Raw genomic sequence first — 21,306 nt, forward strand, 5'->3', positions numbered from 1 at the left:
CCTTCCTCTTTCCTCACCCTGGATGGAGGGTCTGTCGAGTGGCCATTTATCCAACCTGCTTTTGTACTTGTAGTTTAGGCTTCTTCCAAAGCAGTGAGTTCTGTAAATTTACTGCAAATTGAGAAAAACGAGCTCTTGCTTTCGTGGTTTTTTTTTTTTTTTGGCCATGCCTTGCAGCATGTGGGATCTTTGTTCCCCGACCAGGGATCAAACCTGAGCCCCCCTGCATTGGGAGTGTGGAGTCTTAACCGCCGGACCACCAGGAAATCCCCCTGCTCTCATCTAGAACTTGATACAGGAGGCTTGTCTGGGGCTGGGTGGGTGCCAGGGCCGCGGGCCCATCTCGTGACTCACAGACCACGGTTGCCTTCTCTCCCAGCCTTTATTTTCCAGACAATCACTGCGCATTAGGTGCGCCCTCCACGGACAGCCGCTTGGCCCCAGGTGGTCCCCGACTGGCTTCCCAGCCCGCGGCGTCCCCCTGGAAGACGCCGGTGGGATGACGCCGGGTTCAGGGCTGGCTCTGTCCGGTGCAGCGTCCATGCTCTCTGGAGAGGAGCTCCCAGGACACGCAGCCGTGCTGGGAGCCAAGACCTCAGAGCCTAATCCAGCCACATGGCCCCTGGGGATGGTGACGGGCACCCCACTGTCCATACCCAGGCAGCCCATGAGCCGGCTGCCCCGGCCTGCTGGCCTCCCGCTTCACCAGGTGCGAACGTGGGGGTGTGGCTGTGCCCTTGGCCCAGACCCGCGGCCTGCCCGCACAGATGATCGTGATTCTGGACAGCGGGCTCGGGACCACCTGAGACGCAGGCCCACCTGGGCTGCTTCTCGGCTCAAGGGCAGCGACACACCGGTCCATGCTGTGCCTTGATTCTCATCTCCATCGTAGAGAACAGCGATCAGAAAAGAGGTGCAGGGCGGGGTGGGCGCAGAGGGAGAGGACGCCCACCGAGCGCTCGGCTCCTCACGGACCCGCGTCCTCGGTGGGTGGCTGCACGTGGGCGAAGCTCAGGAAGACCTGCTCCAGTGAGGTCTGGCTCACGGAGTAGTCATCCACCCCGTACTTCTCCGTGGCCTTCTCCAGAACGCCAAACACCTAGGGAAGTGGAGAAGCCGCTGTCAGCCAGGCAAGGCCTGGTACCTCAGCGGGTCTGGGGGTCCTCTGGCCATAGTGGGTGGGAAGGGCACCAGAAATCCCACCCCTGCCTGGGGTGAGCAGGCCTGGGTGCCACACCCCACCCTGACTCTTCCCAGCTGTGGTCCCTCTGCAAGTTCCCTTTTTCATCCAATTTTTTTCCCCCATCTCAGATATTTTGGCTATAAACACCCCAAACCTAGTAAGTATTGGGGTGAGTGTTAGAGCAGAAACTGAAAGTGATTGTTCCTTGGAAAAAGCTGACTGGAGAAGGAGTGACTGCTGGGGGCCTGCTGGGGCCCAAGCTCACCTTCGCCCAGCTGAGGTCTTCGCCGGGCAGGTGGTAATGGACCATCCCTTGGTGCTCATCCTCCAGGACACTGCCTGCACAAAGGAGAGACCATGTCCCCGAGGGCCAGGCTGGAGGCCAGGGGAGGGTGGCGTTGGCCCTGGAATCGTGAGTTCCGTCCCAGTGCTCAGGGATGCACAGATGCACGGCGCCCTCTGCAGCACATACCTGGGAAGGTCAAGCCCACGAACGCCTTGAACTCCTCCAGGGCCTCCTGCTGCCCGTCACTCCGGATCTTGGCCCGCAGGGAGTAGCCGCTGCCAAACTTGCTCTTGAGGTGCTGTGGGCTGCCCAGGCACTTGAACTGACCCTGCACCATGATGGCCAGCCGGGTGCACAAGGCTTCACACTCCTCCATGCTGGGAAGAGGGGGCGGAGCCTGATATATCAGCGGGGAATGCTGATGCCTGCCCTCCACGCCAAAACCGTGCACCTAGGAAAGTGCTGACGCCCAGATCAAGCTGTTCCTGATTCCACGCTCAGGGTGTGGCCCACTTGCCTCACAGACTCTTCACCAGAGGCTGACAGATCTTCTGTCCACCCAGCCCCTTCTGGCCCACCCGGCCCACAGCCCCCATCCTGGCTGTACCTGTGGGAGGTGATGACGATGGCCTTGCCAGACTCTCGGGCCCGTGCCACAGTGTCCCAGAGCAGACGCCGGGCCACAGGGTCCATGCCAGTGGATGGCTCATCCAGGAAGATGACTGCGGGCTCTCCCAGCAGAGCAATGCCAGTGCTGAGCTTGCGCTTGTTGCCACCGCTGAGGCCAAGGGGGCGTGGGGAAAGGCGAGGCTGACAGTTAGTGTGGGGTCCCAGGTCCCAGCAGAGGACGGAGCCCAGGGATGGCAGAGCCCCCGGGAAGAACAAGGTGAATGTGCCTGGAAGGCCCACCTCACAAAGCAGGAGGCCCTCAAGAGCTGTGCCCATGGGGTCATCCTGCAACCCCCAGAGAGCGGTACCACTGTCTGTCTGCACCCAAGGGGGCCTGACTGGGGGCCTGGCCGTGCCTCCAGTGGGGAGCACCTGCAGGGTAGCCTTTCTCATCTAGCACTGCCTGGGCCTTGCTGCCATATCCCTGTGGGTCATGGAACAACGGGTGGGAGTCCCTGACCCGTGTGCCCCCTGCTCTATGGTAAGGGATACCCCAACCCCACCCTGGGAAGGTCTGGGGTCACCGGGACTGAGGCATACCTGTACATCCTGACCAGCTTGTTGGCGTGCGGCTCCAGGAGCAGACCCCGCAGCGTGTTCTCCACGCATGCACCAATGTGGCGCTCGGGGATGCCCCGGAGCCGGGCGAACATGACCAGGGTCTCCCGGCCTGTCATGTGGTCCAGCAGGGCATCGAACTGGGGACAGTAGCCGATTCGCTGCCGCACCTGGGGTTGGAGCACAGCAGGGAGTTGGTAGGTCAGAAGCCTTCTCTCAGGAGATCTCCCCAAGGTGGTCCCTCGATGGTGCACTGGCCCTGGCGGCTACCCTCCGCCAAAACTTGCCAAATGGCACTTCGGTGGGGACACTAGAGAGGCTTGCCTGGCTCAGTGAGGGCTGGGAGCACTGGGACCCAGACTGCCCCCAAACCAGGGGTCAGAGACTGGCCAAAGCCTGGTCTACCCTGGGCAGCAGGGGGGTGGACGGCTACAGGAACACATTGATTGTACAAAGTGACCATGTCTACGCAATGCTTTACAGCTGAGAGATATCCACTCTGTAGTTCATCGGATGTTTAACAAACACCTAACGTGTGCTGGGACCTTCCCTTTCTCCCTTTATTAAGAGATGTTTGTTGGTGACACCTTTGGGGCGGGGTGTAGCCTAAGAAGACGGCATGGCAGCTGGTCTCGGGTGAGTGGCCACATTCGGCAAAACCAGAACGCCGCATGGCTGGCCTCCAGCTCCAGCCACGTTCGGCAGCTGGTGGGCACAAGCATGCCTGGGTTCTGTGGATTCCAGAGATGGGATTTCTTTTTCTTTAACCTCCTCTGGGTTCTCAGGCTTCCAGGATCTGGTCTTAACTGGTTTGGAGACCTTCTTGGCTGTGACTGTGGCAGTTACTATCTCTTCCCTATTCTCTCCCTTCCAACTGAAGCACAGAATAAATGTGTCTCAGGCTCCTCACCCTGGCCTGCGTTTCCTGGACCACATTTATAGATCCCTCTCCCTTGCATGCCTTTTCAATCTTGTTTATTTCTCTGAACAAAGGAAACACGTTGTTTTATAATCTGGGTCTGCTAACTGCAAATCCAAAGTGGTGGGCTTGACCCCTTACAGAGCCCTGGTGTCTGTAGGCTCCAGCCACAGCCTGGGGTCTCCTCTATCTGCTTTTCTTGTGTGCTGTTCAGGCCTTGAAATACTACGTGAGGGGTTCTCGGAGGTCCAGGATGAAAGCCTTCCTGCAGAGAGGGTGCTCTGCGTGCTGTGGTCGTGGCATGGCTGACTGGGAGCCCCTGATGCCGGTTCAGCAGATGCTGTCACTCCCAGGCACAGGCCCTTCTCTGCTCCTTCCGCTGCCATGCTCAGCACACGTGGAACTGTTCACACAGTCCCCGGGAGCAGGATGGCCTGCTTCATGCTAACTCAGAGGGGTGGCTCTTCGTTTCTGCCCCCTACACACAATAAGGTCCTTAACCCACGCCCAAGTCTCAGGGGCCAGACTGGCCTCTGTGCAGGGGTGGCTCCTGCTTGCAGACTCCAGCTGGGGGTCGTCACTAAGCCTCTCGCTCTTCCATGATCTCAACCATGAGGTTTAAGGTTAACCTTTCATCCAGCTTTTGGTTCTTGGTTTGAATGGCCCAGGGCACCATTGCCATCATTGTGCATACAGACTAGAGTCCTTTTGAGAGGACAGAATTCTGTGGGTGCCGCTCTGTGCCCAGGTCCAAAGATGTCACTAGTCCGGGGTTGGGGGGGACCCAGTCTCAGCCTTCCTGCCTGCCGCGCCTGGTACCTTCCAGCCCCGGGTGCTCTGATACAGCCTCACTCCTCTCTCCACCACTTGCTTAGCTCTGGCCGCGGCCACTGCCTCGTCCTGCTGTCCCTGAGCCTCGAGCCAGAGGCCAGCCTCTTCCCTGCCTCCCTGGCCGCACCCACCTTCCCGATGTCAGAGCTGATGCTGTAGCCCCCAACAAAGGCGTCCCCAGAGGTGATGGTCTCCTCCCCGGTCAGCATCTTGAAAGTCGTGGTTTTCCCGGCTCCGTTGAAGCCCAGCAAGCCGAAGCACTCCCCTTTCTGCACCGCGAGGGACACCTTGTCCACAGCGAGGAGCGGCGCCCGCTGCTCATACACCTGCGCGTGCGCGGAGAACACAGCCATGCGGAGGCGGGGGCAGGAGGCCGAGGGCAGGGCCAGCCGGGGTGGGGCGGAGCAGAGCAGTCTGGGCGGGGCCAGCCGGGGCGGGGCCAGCCGGGGCGGGCCACCTCACCTTGGAGAGCTCCTTGATGATCAGAGGTGTGTCCAGCAGGGAGTCCAGGCTGGGGGACAGGATGCGGTTCCTTTCGTCCATCACGTCCTGGTCTTCAGGGAGCGCCGCCGTCCGGGTGTACACTTCTGTCTAGTTGTTTGGAAAACAGCCGCCGGGGTGAGCTCCCCCGAGGGGTCCGTTCCCGTGCGAGGAAGAGCTAACTAAGGTTTCCCAGGCCGCTCACCCCATTTCAGCCCCACGCGGGCCAACTCAGGTCTCCCAACTCTCTCCCAGGAGAGACTAGCCCCGAGGAAACACACACTCCTTTCCTTAGAAAAGCCTAGTGTCTTTGCCCCATTAGCCCTGGGGCCACCGGTCCTGCAAGTGATGTCTTGGCAGGTTTTGTTTGTTTGGGGAAGAAATGTATGTGACAAACACGAGGGCGCCGGGGCCCCCAGGTTTCCGGGGAGACTGAGATCCCCGAGGCCCCAGGCTCCCTCGACCCATGGCTTCAGAGAGCCCCAGGGGACGCTGTGAGCACTGCCGGTGGACTCCCTGCGCAGTGGCCCCAAGGAAGGCCGACCTCGGTGGCAGGGTGCGTCCCAGCAGAGCGGCTGGAGGCCCAACGGGCCACTCACCAGTGCCCGCCTCCTCTGGAAGGCACACAGGCAGGTCTTCAGCCTCCATAGCAGGTCGGCCTCCACGAGGAAGAGCAGGGTGAGGTAGGCAAACCCTGAGGCGACCATGGAGGTCACGAACCTGCCGACCCCCGGGGTGCTCCACGCGTAGAAGTTCTCTTGGTACTGGATGTCTGTGAAACACGGGACAGGGTGCTGCACCCGTGGCTTGGAGCGCCCCTCCCCTCTGGGGGTCCCAGCCCCCCCAGTCCTCTCTCACGACCCCAAAGTGCCTGTGCCCAACCCCTAGGTGAAGGCTGCACCGGTGGGGCCCACTGGGCCTCTAAGGGTGTGTCACAGCCACATGGGGACCCAAGCACTGCCCGCATTTTGGCGGCTTCACCTTCGAGGTGGCCCTTGTGCCTGCGAGGGGTTCAGCTGTCCGGAGTAAGGCCTGGACACTCACTGTATTTCCGGCAGTAGTGGGCCGCCACGTCGGAGGAGGTGCAGTACCGTCTGGTCTCGTAGTTCTCGTAGAAGTTGCTCACCGCCATCCCCAAGCAGTGGTTGGGAAGCACCAGGAACACGCGGTCCAGGGTTCTGGAAAGTTCTTCTAACTTGACCGCTGTGGGGAGGAAGCACAGGCCAGTCAGCACGGGAGGACACACTGCACCTGTATGTGAGGTGCAGGAAGAGCTGGTGTCTGGAGTTCCCCACGCAGCTCAGCCGTGCCTGCCCCAGGGATCCAGCACCGGCCCTGCTCTCCTGCTGGTGTGGGTGCACGGGTGCCGTGGGGCAGGGCCGCCTGGGCACAGCGGCTGCAGCACGCCTGGCCAGGGTGACGGCTGGTTGAGCGGCTCTGCGGGTCACGGAGTGGGTGAAGGGGTGGGCTCCTGGCGCCCACCTGGGATGCGCATGATGGTGACAACGAGGAAGGTGGCGATGCCCGACAGGATGTTGAATATGGTCAGCCGCGTGTAGGCGGTGGCCGCCCCAGAGAAAAAGAAGCTCATCAGGTACATGAGGGGGATGATGGCCCAGCCGTAGAGTGTGAGCAGCAGCAGGGCGTCGGCCACGTGCCCGTCCCGCGTGAAGGCGTGCACGTCGAAGGCCTTGAACACCACCTGCAGCGGCACAGACAGGGTGCGTGAGTCCCTGCCCAGCAGCCCCCAGGCCCCACCTCCCAAAGGAGGAGAGGTCGGGGGGCGGGGCGTGAAGAGTGGAGGGGTGGGGCGCGAAGACGGGAGGTGGGGCGCAAAGAAGGGAGGAGGTGGGGCGTGAAGGTGGGCAGGGTCAGTCAGGGTGGTGAAGACAGGAGGGGCACGGCCGTGAAGACCGGAGGGGGCGGGGCTGAAGAAGGGCGGGGCGGGGCTTGAAGGCGGCGGGGCGGGGCGTGAAGATGGGTGGGGCTGCCAGGGCCTTCCCACCCTCCTCCCGCAGCAGGGGTGGAGCCGCCAGCACCCGCTGGGAGCCCAGGGTGATTCTGCGGGCTTCCCCCAACCCCAGACGCGGGGAAAGGCCCCAGCGCCACGCAGCTCACCAGCAGCAGCAGACTGGGGATGAGGAAGGACAGGAGGTCCCACAGCAGAGCCGAGAGCCAGAAAATAGCCACGTGGACACCACTCACGAACTGCACATGCTTGGCTTGGATGGCCCTCTCGCTGACTGCTAGGATGGAAAATGTGCTGGCCAGGAATGCCATGGCGAACAGCAAGTTGAGGGCGATGTCGAATCCTTTCCGGCCCCTGTGGCGGGAGGCAGGGAGGGCACAAGACAGGTCAGGAATAGAGCACAGCACGTCCTGGCAGCTGGGCCATCCAGTGCTGGCTCACTATTGTCCAAAGCGGGTGATGCAGTGACTCAGCCACTAAAGAGGGTTAAGGAAGAATCCAGAGCCTCAGGGGGCTCCATACCAGGAAAACTGCATCCCCCTACCCCACCCAGGAACAGCTCCCCTTCTGGGCATCCGGTCCACAGTGATGGCACTGCCGCCCTCCCAGTGGCCTTCCGTTCCCTGTGCACCCACTCCCCACAGACACTCAGGTGTGGATCCGACACTTCCGCCCCGCTCTGTGGCAGCCCGGGTCAGACCCGCCATTGGGCATGGCATCAGGGTAATGGCAGTCTCCCCACTCTCATTCTTGAGTGGGCAGGACCTTCAGGTGCCAGCAACACCTATCAGAGACCAGGGCCAACAGCACCATTCTGTAGCTTAAACTGCCCCCTCCCCACCCCCTGAACGTTTCAACACGCCGTGCTGGGGTGGGGAATGCTCTGAACTGATGAAGTGCTGGCACATGTAGATGAGACTCGAGAGTGAAAGCCAGTCACTCAAGGCCACACGGTGTCTGATTCCACCTACGGGAAATGTCCAGGACAGGCAAACCACGGGGACAGAGAGTCCCCGTGGTTTGCTTAGAGGTAGAGGGAAGAGGAACAGGGAGTGACTGCCACGGAGCCACGGTTCCTTGAAGATAATGAAAACATTCGATAAAACTATATTGTGGTGATGGCTCCATCACTCAATGTACTAGAAACCATTCGATTGTGCATCGTGAACCACAGAACCATATGGCAGGTGGGTCATATCTCTTAGAGCTGTTTCAGCAAAAGAAAAACTCCTGTTCTCATCCACTTTCACCATGCTAAGCCCGACTCCCCAGCCTGACCCCTGGTGCAGCGAGAACAGAGGACTGCCACCCAGTCTCTGCTTTCACAGTGGGGTCGAGAGGGGGCGGAGGGGAGGAGGACACCGAAGGGCCAGGAGGCAGTCTAAAGTGGGAGGTGGCGATGAAAGCCCCATCAATGAACTGCCCTGAGGTGGGGTGACAGTTCTGCAATAAACAGACTTTTCTGGTTTCATCTGGACAGTCCCCAGAGGTCTAGGGGCTCTGCAATCGGGAAGAGGAGAGTCCTACACCATGAAGGTGACAAGGCCAAGGACAGAGATGCCTGAGATGGTCCCAGACTTGAGGCCACTGAGGGGCAGCGACACACACACATGCCGGGCACTGAAGGCCGTACCCCCAGGACATAGATCGGCAAGCGCTGGGTGCAGATTTGGGAAGAGGGTGCAGCACCCTCCAGATCCACAGGAGTCTCTGGTGGGGCCTAAGTGTGTGTGGGCTGGGGTCTCCCCAAAGTCTCAGCTGTCCCAGGAAAGGTTTTATGTGGAAGGCTGGGGAGGCTGTGGGGTTGGGGTCCCCGTGGGAGGAGCCCAGCAGTGCCTCGGGTGTGGAGGCGGTCAGTCCTGGTGCTAGGAGCAGGTCCTGAGCACTTGGGGACGGGGTCCTGAGGGGGTGGGACAGGGCACATACTCATTGAACTGATCCTTGGCAGCCTGTAGGGCGCTCCGGGGCTGGGGGAAGTTGGACACCGTGATGGAGGCCCGGGGGCCACACAGCAGCTTGAACAGGAGGTTGTCCACGACGGCCAGCGCAGTGGCTGGGGAGTGGTACGCTTGGTTGTTGAACAGGGCGGTGATGACCGTGCGCTCGCCCGTGTCTCTGAAGGACGCTGCCACCAGGCACCGCTCGTTGAAGCCGCCCCCCTCCACTGAGGCCCTGAAAATCAGGAACTCCTCCAGGTCACCTGTGTGGTGGCGGCAGGGGCAACGGCAGGGTCAGTGGCGTGGATGACTGGCTCAAGGCCGGCAGCCCCCCAAGGCCCCACTCTGAGTGCCTGTCCTGAAGGGCCGCAGGAACCATAGAAAGGACACATCACCTTCCACCCACACGCTGTCCGGGGCTGTGGGGCCACGGGGTGGGAGCCACAGGACCCAAGGCTGCAGGCCTGGGGGGCACCCCCATAGCCACAAGCTCTTCCTTCTGCACCTCCACATGGGTGAGAAGGGGCCTCTGCCAGCACAAGCCACGCCCCCAAGCCCCCCAGGACACCCCCCTGAGATGCCCCTTACCCAGCACCTCTCGAGGCTCCTGGCCCTCGGCCTGCAGCATGTCTTTCAGATGCTCCGACAGCTGCTGATCCAGCCGAGAGGTCCCGGGGACCGAGAAGGGCACGACGGTGTGGCCGTACTCGCCCAGGGTCAGCTTCAGGAGGGGGTCGTCGAAGATCTCGGAGGAGTAGTTGATGGCCAGGAGGGCCAGGGTGAGGCACGTCACGGGTACCAGGACCTGGGCCGCCGCCACCTTCCACTCACGCCAGCTGTAGGTGGCCTTCTTCAGGAACATGGCCCAGAACTGCTGGCAGTGGAGGGCCAGCTGCAACAGAGGGGGACGGGGTGACGTGGCCGCCAGCCTGAGCCAGCCCTGCCCCTGCCCCCAGGGCCTCCGGCTGACAGTGGCGCGCTGGGTCCCGGGCCTCCCCCCAGGGCTCGGGCCCTGACATGGACGACCCATGAGAGCACCTCCTTGTAGGTGCCCCTGGGCCTTGGGGCCTCACACCAGCTGTGGCGGCAGGGCAGGCGCTATTCCATCATCCAAGGATGTTAGGGGACCCTGTGCTACCCCAGAGAGGAGCCAAGGCCTCGGCCTTCCGTCCCTGCTGGTTGGAAGACTCCAGCCGCGCTCACAGCAGAGCAGGTGCACAAACCTCCCGCTGCCTGTATTCCCCACGCTCAGTCCTTCACTGTGCAGGTCAGGCTGGCAGGGACCAGAGCCCAGCTCCGCTGTGAGCTGCCCAGGCGACCTCGGCCCAGGCCTCAGCTTCCTGTCTGTAAAACGGGCCCACGGCTGCCTCTGTCTCGCTGGGTACAGGGCACACGTACATGGGGCGGTCAGCCTTATGAACGGCATTTGCCCTTGTTCGTGAGTGACCAAGTTAGAACAACGAGAAGTGGCGGGTGTTCAGTTAAAATGCTCCGGGTTTTCCTTTTCTGGGCCAGCCTTCAGGAGCATGAACTGCGATCTGCCCTCTTCCTGGGGGCCTGGACCTTCTGGATGCCCGCGTTTGCCCTCATGGCCTCTGATACTCTCACGCTCTCACCCCGGTGTTGAGCCTAACGGCAGTGCACTCCTCCTCAATCAGCGCACCGACACCGTCGGTCGGGTCCATGGTCCCACACAGGTGGCCATCCACGGCCCAGTCGCTGGCCCGCCTCTCGTGCTGGTACTGCAGCGCAGGGAGCTGGATGGCCTGGATATCCATGCTGCTGTCCACCAGCTTGCCAACCCTGGCCGAGACACGGAGGCGGGGTCAGAAAAGGCTCCTCGGGGAGGGAGGGGGCAGCAGAGGAGGAAAGCCAGTGACTGTCAGGGGAACTCAGGCAGATGGCCATCTGTTCTGCCAGCTGGGCCTTCATGTGCCCATTCACACACTCATCCCTGCCTATCTCCAGGACGCCAGCTGCGGAGACCAGGCAAAGCCCAGGAGAGAGAGAGAAAACCAGGCAGGCCCTGATCCTGAGGGCCCTGGTCTCCTGGAGAGACTGACCACGGCCAGCGTTTATGCCCCAGACGGTCCAGGGGACAGGATGGGGCACAGGGCACAACGGCAGTGTGGGGAGGGCTTGTCACAGTGTGGAGACCTGAGGGTCAGGGGTCACTGCATGCCGAGACGAGGAGGCAGAAGAATGTATCTTGGGAGGGGCCACCTCGGGGCGGGCATGATAGTGCATGCGGGGGAGCCATCCCATGGACTGTAGCCTGCCAGGCTCCTCTGTCCATGGAATTCTCCAGGCAAGAGTACTGGAGTGGGTTGCCATTTCCTTCTCCAGTGTACTTCCCAACCCAGGGATTGAACCCGGGTCTCCTGCATTGCAGGCAGATTCTTTACCAACTGAGCTACTCAGAAGTACATGTAGGGGGTGGGTGGGGGCAAAGCTGGCAGGTCCTCAGGTGGCAGAGATCGGAGTCATGGCCTTGGGCTGCGTGGGGGGCTGCACTGAGGCTGGGAGCCAGCCAACCTGTGCACCTGTGTATTTATATTCACTGATGGTGTTGCCTCCTCTAGGCTGTGAGCCCCAAGGAAAAAAATCTGCATAACATTTATTTTTGTATTTCTTGTTCCTAGCACTGTATCTGCTGAATAAAGCATTCAAGAAATGCTTGACTAATGTGTTAATTGTTTGGAGCCCATGCCCCAGTTCTGAGAGGTGAAGGCTAAATTTCGCATCTTCACTACAGAAGGAGACATGCCTGGGGATGATCACCTGAACTCTAGAAGAGCTCCCTGGAGGGGCCCAGGGGAGGGGCCGACACACACAGTGGGAGTGGAGCATCCGGGCATCAGAGTTCCACTGCTCTGCGGTCTGAGTCACCCGAGTGTCGGGAACCTGGCTGAGTCTGTGCCGGTGTTACTAACAGGGCCCTGCAGATGTGAGCTCAGGCCCTGAGGGCTGGCCTGCTGCCCTCCTGCCACCCCGGGCTGCGGGTCAAGCTCGGACAGGCGTTCCAGATGACAGTCAAGGGCACTGCTGTATCATCACCCTTTAGAAAAGCCACCCGCAGGGCTGAGACCCCGGCTGATGCAGATGCACGGGTACTGACCGGAGGAAGACCTCCTCCATGGTGGTGACGGAGGCCCCGAAGCTGGCAATGCCCAGCTCCTTCTGCTTCTTCTCCAGTTTAGCAAAAAGACTTTCAAACCTGAAAAAAAAAAAGAGACCAGGGTGGTAAGTCGCTTCTCAGTGACTTTCTAGACGGTGTGTTCCTAAACAATCACCTCAGTGCAGTGTGGGGGAGGGGCAAAGGAAGGTGAGCCCCTGGAGATGGTGTCTCAGTAACAAAGCTCAGCTTTGTCACCCCCTGTCCCCCTTCCTCCTCCAACATAGCACTTTTTTAAATAATCTTTTTTTTTTTTGGCCAGCCATGCTGTGTGGCTTGTGGAATCTCAGTTCCCTGACCAGGGATTGAACCCGGCAGTGAAAGTGCCGAATCCCAACCGTCAAATTGCCAGGGAAGTCCCCACACAACCTCTTTTGGGTACTTGGGCCTATAAGGCACTCTTTGATGGCACACACATACATGAAGTCACAGACCAAACCAAAAGAAATTGGGGAATATTCATGGACTTGTAGGACACAGAAGTCCTTTCTAAGGAGAAATCACAAAGGAAAAGATAGAACCCATTTGATGTAAAATATCTGCGAGGGAAAAACCTCTCACAAAATTAGAAGGCAGCAATGAATTAGGTCTTCGTGGTGGCTCAGACGGTAAAGCGTCTTCCTGCAATGCAGGAGATCCGGGTTCGATTCCTCGGTTGGGAAAATACCCTGGAGAAGGAAATGGCACCCCACTCCAGTACTCTTGCCTGGAAAATTCCATGGACCGAGGAGCCTGGTAGGCCACAGTCCATGGGGTCGCAAAGAGTCGGACACGACTGAGCGACTTCACTTCACTTCACTTCAATGAATGGGAAAAAAAGTACAACAGAAGTGGTCGATGTTAATACTGAATACACAGGACTGGGGCGTGCAACGGCCAGAAGCAGCGACGCTTAGCACCCAGGAAGCACCGGAAGTGCTCCGTCTGCCAGCAGGAGTGAAGAAACACAAATGATAAGTACGCAGTGTGGGCCATTCCCACCCATGAGATACACAAGTAATGAAGAGAAGTCTGATTCAAAGCTGGCGTCGATAAAATGGACCCTCCCCGTCCTGCTGCTGGGGAAGTCAAACTCAAAACCTGTCCGGGGAGAGTCTGGTAACAGGTACCCCACTGCTGGGGATCCATCCCAAGGGGCCACTGGAGACCTCAACAGAGTTTTCTAGAAAGATGTGCATTAGCATATTTGCATGTGTGTGTCTGTAAAACATGAATATGTGATGACAGAGTAGGTGTTAAATTATAGTACATCTAAGTCAGGGAACGCTGCCGTGATTAAAACCACATTGCTCAGTCAGGCTGGTAGCAAGATTAATTGCACCTGTAAGTTTTCTATTCCAAAGTTTCTGCATGTGAATCAGAAGTTCGTTTTTACCTGCCCACATGGGGAGACTGCTCTGTTTATGAGGCATGTGTCCACAGCTCAGACTACGAGACCAAGAAGATATGTGAGTTCACAGCTGCACACTAACCCTGAATGGTTGCAGTGTGAGGAGCAAGCTACGCATGGAGAGCGCCAGTGCACCCAACACCCTGTGATGACCACCCTTCCCCTCGGGTACAGCCCTGACGCACAGGGAGGCCTGGCACCCCAGGCCCAGCAAGTAGACTCACCAGGTACCAACCATCACCGGCCCAGGAGCTGAGAGGGACCCTGGCCAAGCCCACAGGTGCAGGGTGCGTGTCTCACACACAGGCCCCTTAAGTCCCACTGAGCCCCCTTTTCAGATCTGCACCTGTGTGTGTTCTGGGACATGTATGTACCTCTGTGTGCTCTCTCTAGGATGTGTGCCTAAGCATGCTCCAGGACACATATGTACCTGTGCATGCCCTGGGACACACACGTGCTCATGTGTGCTCTGTGACACGTATATACCTTTGCATGCTCTGGGACACATATGTACTTGTGTGCGCTCTGGGACACACACATGCCCATGCATGCTCTGGGACACAGATGTACCTGTGCATACTCTGGGACAAACATGTGCCTGTGCGTGCTCTGGGACACATATGTACTTGTGCATGCTCTGGGACACACACGTGTCCGTGTGTGCTCTGGGACACGTATATACCTGTGCATGTTCTGGGACACAGACATGCCCATGTGTGCTCTGGTACACATATGTACCTGTGCATGCTCTGGGACACATATGTACCCATGTGTGCTCTGGGACACAGACGTGCCCGTGCATGCTCTGGGACACGTATGTATCTGTGTGGGTTCTGGGGTACATGTATGTACCTGTGCATGCTCTGGGACACACACATGCCACACGTATGTACCTGTGCGTGCTCTCCTTGGGAAGAATGAACGACAGCTCTGCCCCGGCGCTGCTCTCCAGGGTGGCGTTGGGGACGTGGTGCTGGACCAGCCGGGAGATGCCCTCGGGGTTGCAGTGGGGCTCCTTCACCAGCGTCATGTGGTAGCCTGCGCCTGAACACCCCAGAGTGTTCGGTGCTCACCCAGTGAGCCCAGTGGGGTTCACCCAGGGCCCCGGGCTCCCTGGGGAGGAGGCAGGCTCCTGGGGAAGGGGCTGCAGAATGGGGGCAAGTGAAATGGAATCGATGCCCCTCAGGGTGCCTCAGGGCTGTCATGAGGGGCTCAGCTCCCCTCCCCTCACCCTCGCTGGGGAGAGATGCTGGAGGACCCGCAGTGCTGAGCACAAGGAGGTGAGAGCAGAGCTAGACTTCAGACTGCAAGTGGCAGAGGCTGGGTCCAAACTGTCCCCAAGACCTCTTCTCCCTGCTTCCTTGGTAACAGAGCCTCAGGACAAAGGCCATCCTCTCCAGCCTCCCCCCAGCCTGATGGTGAGCACTTGGGGTCACCTGCCACTTGCGGGGCTGTGTGTTGGCCAGGGGAAGCTGTGGGGGTTCAGAGTGCACCTCCTGGGGTGTCTGGGGGAGGGGCGCTGCTCCTCTGCCTTTGCTTCCTCTGCGGGTGGGACATGAGCAGACCTGGCCTGCCAGGACCATGCCGGATGGCGAGCAGTCCTCCAGAAGGGAAGCTGCACTCACATAGCAAAGAGGGGCCTGACTGCACCCACTGCCCACCCACCCTGGGCAGTGCCGCGGGCCCCCCGCCTGTTTGGGAGCTGTGATGCTGGCAAGCAGACTTGGCTCCTCCAACGGCACCCCCACTCTTGGCAGGGCCGGCACTGACTGTTAGTCCACCAGTCAAGGCCAAACAATGCTCCAGATTAAGACTTTCTGTTCTCCTCCTCGTCATTCTCACAGCCCCTCTGCCTGGGCCTCGGGTCTCCACCCACAGGGAGCAGACAGGCCGTCTAGAGAAGGCCGCTCCCCACCTGACCTCAGGGGCCCTCGGGGAACATGACCAGTGGGCACTTTCTCCCGCACCTGGACCAGCCACGCGACCCCGTGTGGAATGGACTTTCGGCTGCCCGCCGGCCCCGCTCACCGTATTTCTCCTTGAGGAACAGCGACGACCCGCAGCACTGCAGCTCCCCCTTGGCCATGATGGCGATGCGGTCCCCCAGCAAGTCAGCCTCGTCCATGAAGTGGGTGGTCAGCAGGATGGTGCGGTCGCTCTTGTGCTGCTGCAGAAGGTCCCAGATGGCCCTCCTGGAGATGGCGTCCACGCCCGAGGTGGGCTCGTCCAGCATCAGCACCTGGAGGGAGGAGGGGCAGCCCCGTGAGGACGGCAGAGCCCTGGCCTGGGCTGCAGGCCACGCCACAGGCCCCCCGGGCCTACTTTGGAGCCCGCGATGAGGGCGATGCCGATGGAGAGCTTGCGCCGCATCCCGCCGCTCAGAAACCTGCTCCGGGAATCCCGCTTCTCCTCCAGCCCGAGCACGTGCAGCATGCGTTTGACCTCCTCAGGGCACTTCTGACGTGGCAAGCCTTTCAGCTGAAACGGCAGGGATGGAGATCTGGCCCGTCCAGGCGGCACCAGCCTTGGTGCTGTCCCTGTCCCTCCCCATGCTGGACCTCATGCCCTGATGACCCTGCACCCCACAGTCTGCTGATGGCTCCCTGGGGCAGGTTCGGTTTTCTGGGAGGCTAAGGGCTCCGAGGCTGCCTCGCGGATGATGGGACCATCGCGGCAGCCCGCGCACCCTGTCCCCTGCCGGCTCACCTGAGCGTAGAAATACAGGTGCTCGGCAACGGTCAGGTCGTCAAATAAGACGTCATGCTGTGGGCACAGGCCCAGGCTTTTCCGGATCTGATCCATGTCCTGGGAGACTTCGTACCCGCTGATGTATGCTCGTCCACTGGTCGGGGGGAAGAGACCTAGGGCCGAGCAGAAGACCCCGGGGCCTGAGGTCAATGCAAACACCCTCCAGGAGCAGAAGGAGGGCTGAGCCTCCCTGGTTCGCATGGTGAGCGCCCCGCCCCACCGAGTGGGCCTCCAGAGGCAGAGGAGGGTCATCAGCCCTGGGTGCTGATGCGGCCCTGAGTCCTCAGGCAGAGATGGGGTGGCTGGTACCTGGGGGAGCGGGTCAGAGGGCAGTCCCAGGAACCCAGGAGAAGCAAAGCCCGGAGGATGGTTACTGCCCCATGACCTCCTGACCCTGTGGCCTGGTCCCCACAGGATCTTGATCCCGGGCACCTCGGCTTATTAGGGATGAGTGGCATGTCCCCCACACCCTTGGACCCCAGGTCCCAACTTGAGCCTGCGCTCAGGGAGGACGGGGCGACTGGCAGAGCTGGGCCGGCGTGTCCAGGATGGCTTTTAGGAGAGTGGGCGCGGGACCCCCGTCAGTGCGGGTGGAGCCCTTCCCTGTGGCCTAAGGGGCTCCCGCCCTGTCCCAGGACCCCCACGGCTCCGCAGCTCTCAGCGTGGACAGGACAGCCACCTAAGGGCAAGTGGACGGTGGTCAGGGGTGGGGAGGGGGCGTGGAGGCCGGGTCCTCACCCGTGAGCATGGAGAGGGTGGTGGTCTTCCCCGCGCCGTTGTGGCCCAGCAGGACGGTGATCTGGCCCTCGTACAGGTTCAGGTTCAGGTCTCTGACAGCCGCCTTGCCCTTGTTCCCCACTCTGAACACCTGCAGGAGAGGCAGGGGCGACCCTGGGCATCAGGAGCCCCCTGGGCCCTCACCGCAGAGGCCCTCCATCTTACTCCCCCGGGAATCCCCGTCCACCCGAGGGTGTTGGGTGGAGATCATGCCCAGCGCACCGCAAGGCCAGAGTACTGATGGAAGACCCCTTCCTTCCTGCGGCTCCCGACCTGCCCCTCCCCAGGCCCCCAGCACCCAGCGTCTCGGCAGGACTAGAAGGTCTGGAAGACCAGGCATTGCATACAGCGAGCCCAGAGAGCGTCCACTGCCAAGCTGGTCAGAGGTTAAGGGGGGCAACAGCAGGTCCTGACTCGATCCTGAGCCTCCACACTGGGCCCTGGGGCACAGCCTGGGTAGCCGGTGCCCAGGTGCCAGTCAGAGGGCAGCCCCAGGAACCCAGGAAAAGCGAGGCCCAGAGGATGGTTCCTGCCCTGTGATGCCGCGGTCTAGTCCCCACAGGTGTGGCACCTTGGACACGTGCTTGATCTTGATCCCGGCCACCAGGTCCTCAGGCTCAGCTTCAAAGTACTCGGTCCTGAGCACCTTCTCAGGGTCGTCGTCCTCCTCCTCCTTCCCAAGCGCCGTCCTTGGGCGTCCGCACCAGTACGAGGGCTAGAACAGAAATCTCGATTGGCCCAGTCACGTCAGCTCATTTTTTCTTTGCCACACACAGAGCAACCACTGACTGACACGCTGGAGCTGCGAGCCTACCAGCCCCGGCCTCCCCCATGAGGTGCTGCTGCAGAGAACGCACTGCCAAGAGTCCTGGGGTCGGACGGAGACCCCGCGCAGCTCCGCGCCCACTGCCTGGGAAGTGCTGAGTCTGTTCCCTGTTCTGCCACAAGGGCTCACTGTGCACAGAGCTCAGAGGTGATAGGAGGGAAAGTAAACCAAGAAACTGAACACAAAGCCAGGTCACAAAGCGGTCCTGCCCAGGGCGATGTGGGGAGGCCCGGCTCCTCTCAGGTGCTCGTGAAACAAACCAGACGCCCGCGGGCCGGCCTCCCTCCCACGGCCTGGCTCCCGCAGCGCAGGGGTCACTCGAGGGTGGCACATGGTTGGCACAGTGGTGTGGGCGGGGTCACAGGAGAGGTGAGCACAGGGCCCTGGAAGAAGCCCCCCAGGGGAAGCCCTGCTGGGGGAGAATATGTCACCCACAGCTCCAGCCCCACTCCCCGTGTGCCCCACAGCCAATGGGGCGGTTCCAACGTGTCACATTCCATTGGTTTGGGGGGACACCTGTCTCTCATTGTAAGAGACTTTGAAATCAGAATGTGTCTTACAGATTACAGAAACCACCACAGAGAACAATGGCCAGTATTTTTCTTTCTTGGTGTCAAAGTGATGGTGCCTCTAAGAATCAGGACCATCTTAGATTTGATGAAATAATGAGTGGAGCCTGATGCTGGGAAAGACTGAAGGCAAAAGGAGAAGAGGGCGGCAGAGGATAGATGGTTGGATGGCAGCACTGATTCAATGGACATGAACTTGGACAAACTCTAGGAGATAGTGAAGGACAGGGAAGCCTGGCGTGCTGCAGTCCATGGGGTCACAAAGAGCCGGACACGACTTAGCGACTGAACAACAATGACAAAGTGAATGGACACTTGATAAAGATTAGTTGAACCAAAGATAAACAATAAAGTGGCTCCTGGCTAACCTAATCAACAGGGAATTTGTTAACAATTAGGTGGTGCACGCATGAATACTACATAGTTGTTAAAAAGTGAAGCTGGTTGAGAAAAATGCATGTTTGAATAGAAATATATTTACAAATACATTAAAAAATTATAAATATGCACAGATAAAATCTAAAAGTGTATTTGTAAATAGACCCATATGTATATGTACTTAAAATACCTAAGATGTACACTGGGCTTCCCTGGTGGCTCAGATGGTAAAGAATCCACCTGTAATGCAGGAGACCCAGGTTTGATCCCTGGGTTGGGAAGCTCCCCTGGAGAAGGGAATGGCTGCCCACTCCAGTATTTGGGCCTGGAGAATCCCATGGACAGAGGAGCCTGGGGAGCTAATGTCCATGGGATCACAAAGAGTTGGACACGACTGAGCGACTAAGACTTTATAAAACGTACCTAGAAAAAAAGAGCAAGTCTCAAGCATTTTTACATCATCCCCTTTTCTAAGAACAAACGTATAGATGTCAGATGACATACATGCGTGCCGCACACGCACAGGAAACCATGTGAAGAACTACACCTAGAGTGTCAGTGGTGTTCCTCTCTGGGTGGTGGGCTTGTGCCGTTCACTCCAGCATGATCAGTTTTGCAAGAAGCTCTGTTACTTTGTGTGCAGAAAACCCAACCAGATATTTTTTGAGGAAGGCGGCTTGGGTGGGGCTGCATACAGGCCCTGTGGCCAGCCAGTCAGTGCCAGCTCCTCCTCTCGGACCTGGGCACTGTAGGTCAGGGGATGGAAGGGCTTGGGGCACGCAGGTAGCCATCAGAACTCACCAGGATGAAGAAGTACCAGGGCTGGGGCACGCCGAACTGGCCCGGGAGGACGGCCTCCACGTACCAGGCCACAAGCCCGTAGAGGACGGAGTCCAGCAGCAGCATGCCCAGCACCTGCCCGAAGGTGAAGTCGTCGTCCACATTGACGGGACTCAGGAGGTCTCGCCACTGGATGCCTGTGCCTGGAAGACATGCCAGGAGACAGGCCTGACGCGGACCCGCTGGGCAGAGTGAGCATGGCGGCCCCCCCGCTCCCAGCAAACCCGACAGCTCTCCCCTGGCCTTTCAGATCAGAGCAGGTCACCAGATCGGTGTCACAGAACCAGCAAAGCTCATGAACTGACGAGAGGGCCTCATGTTTGATTTGCGACATATACGTGTGCAGACGTGTCCATCTACACAACACACCTATACACAGACACACGGACACATGTACACATTCACGTATGAGGTGCATTTAAGACAGGTCTTTTCAGAGAAGGGAAACATGTCAGTGCACACAAAGCTCTGTTTAGCGGTGCTCGTGGTGTCCTGTCTTCTCACTGGTTTGTAGCATCACTGTCCAAAGGATGCCTGGGGGTTTCCGTGTGGCTGACTCCAGGGCCCCTGGTGGAAATGGCTGGTCTTCAGCCTTGTGCTCTGTTAACTTCCAAACTACAAATTTGTCTGTTTTAGGAAAATTCAGTATAGAATTTTGAAAACAGTGTCATCTAGTTTGACTTCTCTTTGCAAATGTCTATTTTAAAGAGCATCTGAGCCCTGGAAGGTACTGTGCATTAAAAAAAAAAAAAATCCACAGTTTATCGTACACTGCTGAACACAGAGAGACACATATATTTAAAAGTCCCGTGTCAGCTGAAGAAAAACATTCTAATGAAGGATAAAGCCACACTGAAGGTTCTTGTGGACATCCACGCCCTCCCTCCTTAGACCACAGCCAGAAAGCCATGAGAAGTAGGAATTGAGGCCTGGAAGAAACGCAGGCTTTAAGCCTGAAAGAGGATGTCTCTGTGGGGTGGGGCTGAGAAGCGGGGTTGTGTTTCCCCTCCTGCGAGCACAGCAATGCCAGGTCTCCCAGGACGGATGCCAGCACAACACGGGCCATGCGGAAACCCATCGTGTCCCTCCTGCCTCTGCTTAGAGCTGAGGAAGCGGGAAGGTGGGCCACGTCTGGGTCCACGCGCCTCTTCAAGCCCTTCCATGAGAGGGTCTGAGTGATGGGAACGATCAGGGCCTTCTCCTGAGAGGTGAGTGCTCTGCCACTGGAGATTTCCCAGCAAGTGTGGGGTGAAGGGTAAGACCAGGTGCACTTTCAGCCTTCAGAGGAGCCTTGACTCCACGTCAAGTGAAATCTGAGCAAAAATGGGAGCCCCCAGGCCAGCATCAGCCCAGCAGCATTTATCTGACTGCCAAGACACTTTACGCCTAAGCCTAGTGGAGCAGAGTGTAAAGAATCTGCCTGCAGTGCAGGAGGCCAGGGTTCGATCCCTGGGTCAGGAAGGTCCCCTGGAGAAGGAAATGGCAACCTGCTCCAGTATTCTTGCCTAGAGAATTCCATGGATAGAGGAGCCTGGCAGGCTACAGTCCATGGGGTCGCAGAGTCAGACGCGACTGAGCGACTAACACATGACATTTTACAGGTTAGGAAATGTCACAAAACCCGAGAAGGCCATGTCCCGGTGTGTCCCTTGTTCCTCTCTCAGGTTCCCTGTCTTCATTGCCAATCCCTGCAGGAGGTATCAGGGAAACAGGGGGAGGGGAGACGCTAATTCCACCGCTTTACCGAGAGCTGGGAGCTATTGAACTCACA

The 21,306-nt window shown here is 59.1% G+C and overlaps 1 protein-coding gene across 3 annotated transcripts in view; it reads right to left on the reverse strand.

Moving 5' to 3' along the window:
* Positions 1 to 363: 363 nt before the first annotated feature.
* Positions 364 to 21,306, reverse strand: part of ABCA3 (ATP binding cassette subfamily A member 3) — a 41,326-nt gene continuing 20,383 nt past the window's right edge. For all 3 annotated transcript variants that reach the window (XM_061400845.1, XM_061400844.1, XM_061400843.1), the window contains exons 13-34: positions 19,497 to 19,678; positions 17,494 to 17,637; positions 16,884 to 17,013; positions 16,104 to 16,258; positions 15,720 to 15,875; positions 15,426 to 15,636; positions 14,291 to 14,441; positions 11,951 to 12,049; positions 10,449 to 10,635; positions 9,421 to 9,724; positions 8,822 to 9,095; positions 7,045 to 7,249; positions 6,409 to 6,628; positions 5,971 to 6,129; positions 5,526 to 5,698; positions 4,909 to 5,037; positions 4,578 to 4,772; positions 2,679 to 2,866; positions 2,077 to 2,247; positions 1,656 to 1,846; positions 1,449 to 1,522; positions 364 to 1,099 (exon numbers count right to left, since the gene is read on the reverse strand). In XM_061400845.1, coding sequence (XP_061256829.1) covers positions 968 to 1,099; positions 1,449 to 1,522; positions 1,656 to 1,846; positions 2,077 to 2,247; positions 2,679 to 2,866; positions 4,578 to 4,772; positions 4,909 to 5,037; positions 5,526 to 5,698; positions 5,971 to 6,129; positions 6,409 to 6,628; positions 7,045 to 7,249; positions 8,822 to 9,095; positions 9,421 to 9,724; positions 10,449 to 10,635; positions 11,951 to 12,049; positions 14,291 to 14,441; positions 15,426 to 15,636; positions 15,720 to 15,875; positions 16,104 to 16,258; positions 16,884 to 17,013; positions 17,494 to 17,637; positions 19,497 to 19,678 — 3,830 coding nt within the window. In that variant the 3' untranslated portion in view covers positions 364 to 967. The remainder of the gene's footprint in view (positions 1,100 to 1,448; positions 1,523 to 1,655; positions 1,847 to 2,076; positions 2,248 to 2,678; positions 2,867 to 4,577; positions 4,773 to 4,908; positions 5,038 to 5,525; positions 5,699 to 5,970; positions 6,130 to 6,408; positions 6,629 to 7,044; positions 7,250 to 8,821; positions 9,096 to 9,420; positions 9,725 to 10,448; positions 10,636 to 11,950; positions 12,050 to 14,290; positions 14,442 to 15,425; positions 15,637 to 15,719; positions 15,876 to 16,103; positions 16,259 to 16,883; positions 17,014 to 17,493; positions 17,638 to 19,496; positions 19,679 to 21,306) is intronic.

This window comes from Bos javanicus, chromosome 25 (assembly GCF_032452875.1).
Source record: "Bos javanicus breed banteng chromosome 25, ARS-OSU_banteng_1.0, whole genome shotgun sequence".
NCBI lineage: Eukaryota > Metazoa > Chordata > Mammalia > Artiodactyla > Bovidae > Bos > Bos javanicus.